This window comes from Physeter macrocephalus, chromosome 8 (assembly GCF_002837175.3).
Source record: "Physeter macrocephalus isolate SW-GA chromosome 8, ASM283717v5, whole genome shotgun sequence".
Classification (NCBI taxonomy): domain Eukaryota; kingdom Metazoa; phylum Chordata; class Mammalia; order Artiodactyla; family Physeteridae; genus Physeter; species Physeter macrocephalus.
Genome location: NC_041221.1, coordinates 153,234,837 through 153,245,070, shown reverse-complemented (window position 1 = coordinate 153,245,070; position 10,234 = coordinate 153,234,837). Strand labels below are relative to the sequence as shown.

The window sequence follows — 10,234 nt, the reverse complement described above, 5'->3', positions numbered from 1 at the left end:
CCGCATAGCACAGGGAGATCAGCTCGGTGCTTTGTGACCACCTAGAGGGGTGGGATAGGGAGGGTGGGAGGGAGGGAGACGCAAGAGGGAAGAGATATGGGAACATGTGTATATGTATAACTGATTCACTTTGTTATAAAGCAGAAACTAACACACCATTGTAAAGCAATTATACTCCGATAAAGATGTTTAAAAAAAAAGTTATAGTAGATGAATAAAATATAAGCCTTTAAGATGTTCGTATCTTCCACAAATTAATAAAAACTTTCTTGATTGTGAAAAAAAAAGTACACCAGAAAACAAGCAAGTCTTTAAATAAAAAGTAAAATGACTTCTTACATCTATTAATCCTCTCCTTGGAGTATGCACTGTTATCATAGCAGCACTGTCCAACATGAAGGTAATCTTGTAATTTGCATTTGTACTCACTCCCAGCTCCTATAAATACAAATATTCATGTGGTTAAAATACAATAATGTGGAAAATTCCAGGCTTTATGAAAAGTCCAGCGATAATTTCCCATAATGCCAACTTTCTACCCCCCTGGCTACCACACCTTGCTCAACAACTAGCAAGCATTTTAGTTTCACGAAGTGAAATCGATAAATGGTAGTCCAAAGAACCCTAGTCTATTTAGCTCTAAAATGAGGGGCCCTTTTCAATGTACTACCAGAAACAGGTTACTTCCCAATTTAATATTTTAGAAGAGCATCACTCCTTTAAGTATCACACACCAGAGAAAAGAAGGAAAAGAAAGTATTAGCATAAAATGGGAGAAAGAGGAGAGGAAGCTTTGCTGTACTTTTTCTTGAAAAAGACATAGGTAATCAATGCAAACCACCATTAAGCAGACTTTAAACACACCTCTAACTCCTGATACTGGCATTTGTTTTGCTACTAAATGCTCTCCAATGACAATGAAATTAATTCAATTCGGAACTTTCTAAAAAGACAAATGCAGTTTCAAAACGTTCTTAAATGGATTGTTTTCTAACACTTACTTTCATTTTAGCTTCAATCCACTTCATATTTGTTGCAGCTAAAACATGAGGAATGATAACACAATATGTATGAAAAGCTTGAATTTCATTTAAAAAAATCTTTCTTCTGTATAAATTAGTTAAGTTTTCTAAGCAAGACTAAAAGTTCAAATACATCACAAATAATCCCTAGCATATTTATGGTAATTTCCTTTTAACTATTTATAAAAATAAACTTATTTTAGTGTGTCTTCAAGACAATAACATTTAAACAACTTTTATCTAAAAGATAAGGTAACCAATGCTCAAAAGAACTCTGAACCTAGGAAATTCATAAATCAAGACCTAACCACCCTTTTAAAAACAGCCCTAATACTGTTCTCTATCAGTTCTAAACTTGAATTTAGGGTGCCTGGATCTCCATTTTCTTCTGCGTTCCTACTGCCAGGCAACACACAGGTATATATGTCAATATACGCAGATTAATGTTATGTGTCAAAAGTTTATGTTGAAGACTGCTAGGCTGAAGACTGTCAAAAAATGCTAACGAAAATTAGCATTTTGCCAGGCTCAGCAAACTTAGTGCTCATTGAGTTGAGCAGCTTTTAACAAGAAGTCTGAGGCAACTAAATTCACAAACCCTATCTATGTCACGTGCCTGCTCATTGTCAGACACCAACCACTTCTGAGATCACTGATAAAAATTCAAACTTCAGTTTTATGTGCCCTACTCATCTCAAGTTATTGGACTAAACTATATAGGTATTACAAAGTAAAATGTTTAAAAATGGAAAAAGGAGTTCAATTATTTAAAGTGTGTATATGAGTGTGTGTATATTATTTTAAGGGCAAAGAGGTAGCTGAGTCCTCAAAATAAAAATCTTTAGCACACATACAAGAACCAAAATCACCTTACATGCAAAAGTGGTCAGTTGAACTAAAATTTTAGAGAGTGATGTATCTACAATGACAACAATCAGGCGATAGGGAAAAACACTTTTTTAAATTCAGTATATATTTTGGGACTATAATCCCCAGATGAAAAACAGAAAGATTTACAGCTAATAAAAAGATTTTCTAATTATTAAGAAACTATTACATGTCAGACATGTTACTAGTTGCTATACCAATATTTTATTATTACAACTACCCTGTAATATAGATTTATTTATCTTCATTTCTCAGATGAGGAAGCTAAGGCTCAGAGCAAATAACTGACCTGCCTAGTGTCACAAAGTAAGGTCAGAGCCAGGATTAAAACCCTAGTCTATTTAGCTCCAAAGTGAGGTGTCCTTTTCAACATACTGCCATGAAATTTATTTTTTTTTAAATTTATTTTAAACATATGATTGTAAAAAGTTCTCAAAGTCCCTAAGTCTATTCTAATAACATTTAGAGGATAAACTTTTTTCTCAAATGTCATCTCAGATGTCAGAGTTGCTGAACAAAAAACTGCTTCCCAGAAAGCTTTCTTCTCTGTATCTTAAAAACCAGAAAATTATGTATTTAACTACGTATTGAATTGTAATGGCTATGCACTCATAGTAACACTAAACTATTGAGATACTCTGATTATAAAAGAAAATACAAAGGAAATTTACAAACTGCAGAACAACAATGTGGCCTCTCATCAGAAACCTAGTACGATTACCATCTTTAGGGATTTTATTTAATTCACAATTAGGATAGCCCTTTTCTGCTTATGACATTGCCAAGAGGTAACTTTAAATGTCTGTGGGAAGGTGAGATGTAAATCAATACACTCCCCTTCCCTTTTCAGAAGGTTGTACCACAAAAAGATTGTCACCTGAACTAAACAGTGTGCTCAGTAATGTAGTAAATTTACTTTTTGGAGCAAACTCACTGTTACCACACACCTGTAAGTTCCTGGAATGGCAGACCACAAGTTGAGTAACACTGCTTTAGCCCATTTATTAATTTTCCTTGAGTAAATTCATATTGCCTTTATTTCTGAACTATATCACTGTAAAAATTTTTTTTAATACGTATCTTTCTCCAAGTGTTTTGAGACTAGAATGATGAAGAAAGGAGAAAGCAACAATATACTAAAGCATCAAAGATTCCATAGCAAAGATCAGAAAGAAAAGATCCTAAACAAGGTGGGGTCTTGTGAAAATAAGGCCATTTTTTTTTCACACCATAATCTACTCTCTTCCTATATTTAATTATTTCAGTGGTATTTGGCAAATAGACAAGTTTATATTGTGATGCAAGAAAGTCAAACATGCTTCATCAGAAATTTGCAAAATATAAAATTTAAGTCACATTTTATAAAGCAGAGTAATATAAGGAACAACATTATTTTCATGGAATCTAAACAAGAAATATAGCTTACACCAAATAACAATGTCATAATCCTCATATGCAGATGTTAGGAATTCATGAAGATATGGCCGCATCAATTCTACCCCAGTCTCTGCACAAGACCTATGGTCTAAAAGAAAATCAGTTAGAGATGATGATTAGTTTATTATCCTGGACAAGTACCTAATATCAATTAAACTTCTGAAATGTAATATAAACACTCAAATACAAACTACTTCAGACTAACTTACACCAGCTGACAAAGGGATGTCTTCAAAGTACACAATTCAATATTCTTGCAATCCAATTTTAATTGATCAATTCTGTTCAATTTGCAAAGACCAATATCCAGAATTCAGGCTTATATAATAAACAGTAAATTTTTTTCTCATCTAATCTCGAAAACGTAGATGTTATTTTAGATATGAAAAACAAACTAGGGCCACAAATACTCACTTTTTAGCCATTTACCTACCAAATATAATCATATTTCACCAGAATAACAAGTTTGATTAACTTAATAATCAAATTTTTAAAAACATTTACGCTAACTTATGACATGTACTTAAAGTTAAGGATTAGAGGTAAATAAATTCATTCTAATATCAGGAGTTAACTAATCATTTCTGGCAATATTAGAGGATGAAGAACAAATTTCTTTTTTTGTTGACATGAAATTTTAAATTCAAGAATCTGCCTTGAACATATTTAAATAGAAAACCAGGAATAAAATATCAAAAATGATTTTTAAATAATCATAAAATGTTAAGTGTTAATCAATAGGGAATCACTTGATTAAATTATCACACATCCATAAACTAGAAAAGCGCCTGAGCAAAAAATACATATATTTAACTCACAATGAATGTTAAATGACTGTGATGTTCAGTATATCATTAAGTAAACATAAAAAGGACATACATACAAACACCCTGGAAGATGCACATGAAAATATGAGTGGTCATCTTTGGATCTTGGGATTACAGATGACTTCTTTTTTCCCTTACAATAAAATGATTTACTTTTAAAATAAAAAGAAAAGCTTTCATATATTTCATATTGCAAGAGAAAAACAAACAAATAAAAGGGGAAAATGCCATTGTGGATAACATAAAATGGAGCACAGTTTTAGCTGACTTACCAAATAACGTATAATCAACATCTAGTACCAAAAGTTTTTTCCCTTCCCTGGGAGGATTCAAAATTTCCACTTTGTACTCTTTTACTCTGCGGGAAATTTTCAGTAGGTTTTCCTCCCTAACGAAAAATAAAATCAGATGAAATATTCACTTTTTCGCAAATTACAACCAATTTCCTTTAATGATGAAAAGTACTCACCTATTTTCTACTTCAACTACTTCATCTTCAATATCAAAGTCGTTAATAACATCATCATTGTCAGGAGGTGGACCTAAGACATCTTCCTATTAAGATGAAAAATAGTTTTGTTTGACCATATTATCATTAACATAACAAATACATTCATAGCATAAAAAAACAAATAAGAGGTACGATTTGAGTCCAAGAGTCTTGCAAGCACACACTACGGGAAAACTTCCACATTTTATATTTTGTTATATATGTTCACTGGGCAGATTTACCATGTTAAATTTGACCATAAGCACTACTACTACACTTACAGCTAGCTATACACTAACAAATTTCCCAGTATTTGCTTTCTGCTGAGTTAATAACGCATTCATTGTGCAGCTTTTACTTTTCATTGACTGCTAAACTGACAATTTTACCACAATTAAAACTATGATACAACAGTGTGATATAAACCATAATATCTTCAAAGGGACAAATGGTAACAAAAGTAAACATTTACCAAGCTCTCCTCACGAGTTCCCATCATCATGATTTTAGTATTTGGTTTCAGTTTGAGAGCTCCAAGCTTAACATCATTTTCTGCAGGTTTGCCTACAATACAAGCAAATGACTGTTTTCTCACTATAGTTCAGGTGCTGGTTTCACTATCCCATTACACAAAACCCTAACATTAAAAGGTTTGGTACAGATTCCACAGCAACTTTTTTTCCTTAAATTAACAAACTGTTACTGCTGAATTAGCAATTTCTAACACACTAAGAAGTAGTAATTAACACAAGGTTGGAATTTTTCCCCAACTCTTAGAGGAACACCTTTAATTCAACTAACTAAACAAAATAAATCCATGTTTTATTGTTGTTCAAGATGAAGATGACTGTTTTCCAGAAAGTCCTAAAAATTAAGTGCCTGAGGTAACTGTACATTTACTGCTACTCAGAACTCACCGTTCAATGATAAGACAAACATCTTGAAAGTGCCTTTTAACTGAATGTGAACACTGCCTATAATTTACAAATCATTATTACTTTCGAAACAGAAAAGATAATTTGGGGAGAGTAAAAGGCCCAAGCTGTAATGAAAAGGCTGTGCTAGAAGACAGATACTAGAAATTACACTGGGGACTTCCCTGGTGGCCCAGTGGTAAAGAATCCGCCTTACAATACAGGGGATGCGGGTTCGATCCCTGGTCAGGGAACTACGATCCCACATGCCGCGGGGCAACTAAGCCCGGGCGCCACAACGACTGAGCTCGTGCACCTCAACTAGAGCCCGCATGCTACAAACTACAGAGCCCATGCACTCTGGAGCCTGCGCACCACAACTAAAGAAAACCCGCACACCAAAACTAGAAAGAAGCCCACACGCCACAAAGAAAGATCCCGCATGCCTCAACGAAGATCCCGAGTGCCGCAACTAAGACCCGATCCCGACACAGCCAAAAAAAATTTAAATAAATAAATAATATATAAGTCTTAAAAAAAGAAAGAAAGAAAGAAATTACACTGTTTACCTGGGACTTCCGTGTCACAGGTTTAACAAGCAAACATCAACTGTCAGAGGAAATCAAAAGTAATCTTAATAGTGGTGGTATTTTCAGGTATCCTTAAATATTCTTACTTGTACCATCAAAAAAATTTTAGGGATATCCCTATCAAAGAAATCTCTAAGGGGAAAGACTTATTAAAGTGAACAGATAATAGCTAATATAAAGATTCATAAATATACCAATGCAATAAATTTGAAGAAGGGAGAAAATTACCTTTAACTTTGAGTCCAAGTAACTTCTGGCGTTCTGGTAGCACTCCCGTAAGGGTCTTGAGAAACTGTTTGAGATCTAGCACAGTATCATCTTCTGAAAGTGTGGTCACTGAATATTCCTGTCCACCCCATTTTACAATGATAGGAAGAGCCATCCTTGAAACATACGATGAGGCAGCTTTTGTTCAGAAAAAGATACCTAGAAAGAAAGGCATATACAAGTTAAAATAGATAAAGATGTATGTAAACTTGTAACTTTAAGTTTTATAAACTGTCATTTGAGTCCTATTTTACAACTTGATGGTAGAGAAACAGGATTTTCTACTTACAGAAATGTTATCAGAATGCCAAAATTATCAAGAGTCAAAGTTAAAATTCTCCCACCCTCTCAATTTTTGGCTTAAAGTTACAACTTCCTAATATTCTATCAGATTCTCCCTGTTCAAGTGGAAAGCTGCAATAAATGAGCTAACTATTCCTCCCTCTCTGATCAGGTTTATGCTACTGGCAAGTTCCTCCATGATGGACCATCCATACTCATTTACCATTTGCAAGGTAGGACAGTGAGTTGTTAAGAGCATAAACTCTAGAGACAGATTACGTGGGTTCAGAGCTCAGCTCTCCCACTTATTAGCTATTTAACCTTGGAAAGCTAACTGACTCTTAGTGCCTAGGTTTCCTCATCTGTAAAATAGGGATACTAATACTACCTACTTCTCAGTGTTCTTAAGAGGAATAAATTAATTTTTGTAAGTCACATACTACCTGGCACATAGTAAGCTCTAAACAAGTAAGTACTGGTTACATAAATTGTTTTAAAAAAAACTAGAACTGAAGTGTTCCAGGCACTGCACTAAATAAATAGTAAATGGCCATTATTTGTTTCATATTTAATACACTGGACAGTTTTTACTCAATCTCCTTTAACAAGGTTGTTTGATAAGAACTGTCCCTCTTTTACAATTAAGGAAACAGGAGTTCAGAGAGGTTATGCAATCTGCTCATGGGCACACAGCTGATAACAGAACAAGTCTTCTGACTAAATCTCATGTTTCTTCCCTTACACAACTGTCTCTCTTGAATTGCATCTACATGAGTTAAGGCACCAAAGATCAGAAAATACAAAACCTACAGGCACAGATATAAGTACACAAAGCTTATATAGCAGCTGCCACTCATCAACAATAGCATGTAGGTCTCTGCTTTCTACGTTTTCATAAGTTTGTTCCCCCAACAGGTCAGAGAACTAGATTTTCTAATCTCAAAGTAGTGGTATTTCCAAATGCTGTCACATATTTAATACAACATTTGACTTCACTCTTCAAGTATTACAACCAACTGCAAGAAAGAAGGCAAATTATAAATCTTAACATGCAAACGTAATTTGGAAATTTAAGGTGTCTTCAACATGCCCATTAGAAAAGAGCACCGTAAATTCACTTACATTTATTCTATGTTTACAACCTGCTCTACTAAAACTTTAAAGAAGGTGTGTTACTTTAGGGCTATGTATTCTATTTGGAGAGAACTTGCTCTAACAAACGTTATAATCCTCAATAAAAAGCCAAATGGCCCTTTTGAGTCAAACTGAAGTATCATTTAATTATTATTTTTCTGTGAGAAGTGGAAATAAAACTGAAAATTTACAAGACCTAGGAATGCAAATAGCACTAATACAGCATATTGTGTTGGGCAGAGCAGAACATGTGAAGTGAGATCACCTGAACTCTAGGTAAGCGTGGACAAGTCACTGCACCTCTAGACCAGTGTTCTCAAAGTGTGGTCCCCAGACCATCCAACAGCACTGACCCCACTAGGTAACTTGTTGGGAATGTAACTGGGTCTGGAGGGAAGAATCCTAGCAATTTGGGTTTTAACAATCTCTGTCTCCCCCTCCCCCCATCTCTGAGGCATGCTAAAGTTTGAGAGCCAGTGCTCTAGGCTCTTCAATTTTCTGCCTTAAAAAAAAAATGTGCCAGATGGCATGGGCCATCTATGTGCTTAGTAAAGCAGTATACAAACGTCATCACCCATGCCACAAGTGGGATCTCCAAGTTGAAAACTGCTCTAAAGGACCAAGCACAACAAAACAAACACCATAAAAAATTTTACCACATAAAGTCCTTAAAACTGTTTTTCTAAGTTACTGAACCTCATTCCTTCAATATTCAGATCATTAACAACAATGGAGCAATGCAATGCAAATGCATTTGTCATTTTATGTTTTCACATTTAGCCTTCTTTCTTACACAGTTTTAATGTTTTGTATCACTGCGGACCCCATCAGATTTATAAACTGAAAAATGATTTTAGGGGTAAATGTGGCAATCAAACCCAAACAAGTAAGCAAGGAGCACACCTTTATGGTGAAACTACAGTCAAGAACGGCTGTTTGGGTAAATTCTTCTACCAAACATACAGTGGTGACTTGCCTAGTCAAGGCAGGAATGTTTACTTGACAAAAAAAGCGTTAATCCCTGCGATAACAGCCGTGACAAAACTTTGTATACTATAAAAAGCAATACGAATGGTGGTGAAGATAAGAAAATGATAACATGCTCAACAACTTAATTGAATAATCTCATTTAATCTTCACAATCCTAAACTGACAACTACTGCCTTCATTATACAGACTAGAAAATTGAAAAAGAGGAAAAACAAATTGCCCGAGACCACACAACTAAAAAGTAGCAAAGGCGGTTAATTTGAAAGTAACAGCAGCAAAAGTTAACACCTTGGGAATTGAGGGGAGGGAGTTAAATTTAAACACGCCCAGTAAAGGGTAACTGTTGAAGTACTGTCAACTCCTCCTCGGGAGAGCAGGGCAGCAGCAACTGCGAGGGAGTGCAGAGGAAAGAGCTGCGGGAAATGACTGGTATGAGACAGCACAGAAGGCAGGCAGAGACCCCAAAACCCGAGAGGGCCGGGATACGTTCAACAGGGAGGAGGGAGAGACGGACAAACCCCAAAAGAGGGAGGAATAAAGGTTTGGGGACCCGAAATCCACTGAGGCGCCGGAAGCCCTCCACCTAGGCGACGAGGCTGGATGGGAGGGCGTCAGCCCCTGTGAAGAGCCGGCCGGGACCGGAGGCCTGGGCCGCGAACCAGGGCAGCCGCGGGCGGGGCCCCCACGAGCAGCCACCAGCCCGCCCGCCCGGCCACAGTGGAGGCCGGGTCGCGAGGACAGCAAAGCTGTGCTCCCCCAGCCCCACGGCGCGCCGGGATGCCCCGGGTCCCCTCACCTGGAGCGCGGCGGAACCGGCAGCAGTGGACGCAGGAACCGACCGCAGCGGAATCCAAGGCGACCGGAAGTGAGAGGCGGCGACCGGAACCGGCTAACGAACCGGAAGTTAGGGTTTGAAACGGAAGCGCGCTGGAGATTGGAAGGTCGCTTCCCGTGTTTCTCTTCGGGCAGTGATGTTACGTAGTCGTTGCCAGGGACTTCCTCACCGCGACGAGGGAACCAGGCCTTTCCGAGAATGTGACCCCTGTACGGATGCCTGCGAGTCCTGGATGGCTTCCGTCCCTCGCCCGTTCTGCGCATGCGTCCGCTGGCTGGCTTTGAGGTGGGCAGGCCCTGCGGGGGTATGACGTCTCTGGTATTGTTTCGCCAAAGTCGGGGCTGGAGTCGGTTCGCTGGCTTCCCTAGGTTTGCTGAGATCTTCCTGGAACTCGGGCCTAAAACTTGTGTGGCTTTGTCATGTTCCGAATGAGGCCTGAAAGGTGATGTTTGAGGACTGAAGACTTGAGAACTCGACCTGGCACCAGGGGCCACCGACACTAGTAATTTCAGGAGTTTAGAATTCTACCCGTTTTACCCCATCGAAGAGGAAACTGAG

The 10,234-nt window shown here is 37.4% G+C and overlaps 1 protein-coding gene across 1 annotated transcript in view; it reads right to left on the bottom strand.

Moving 5' to 3' along the window:
* UBLCP1 (ubiquitin like domain containing CTD phosphatase 1) overlaps positions 1–9,724 on the bottom strand; it is a 20,324-nt gene extending 10,600 nt beyond the window's left edge. Inside the window, exons 1-8 of the mRNA XM_007116413.4 lie at positions 9,638–9,724; positions 6,397–6,594; positions 5,137–5,228; positions 4,644–4,729; positions 4,447–4,562; positions 3,337–3,435; positions 1,002–1,039; positions 340–438 (exon numbers count right to left, since the gene is read on the bottom strand). Coding sequence (XP_007116475.1) covers positions 340–438; positions 1,002–1,039; positions 3,337–3,435; positions 4,447–4,562; positions 4,644–4,729; positions 5,137–5,228; positions 6,397–6,550 — 684 coding nt within the window. The 5' untranslated portion in view covers positions 6,551–6,594; positions 9,638–9,724. The remainder of the gene's footprint in view (positions 1–339; positions 439–1,001; positions 1,040–3,336; positions 3,436–4,446; positions 4,563–4,643; positions 4,730–5,136; positions 5,229–6,396; positions 6,595–9,637) is intronic.
* Between the last annotated feature and the right edge of the window lie 510 nt (positions 9,725–10,234).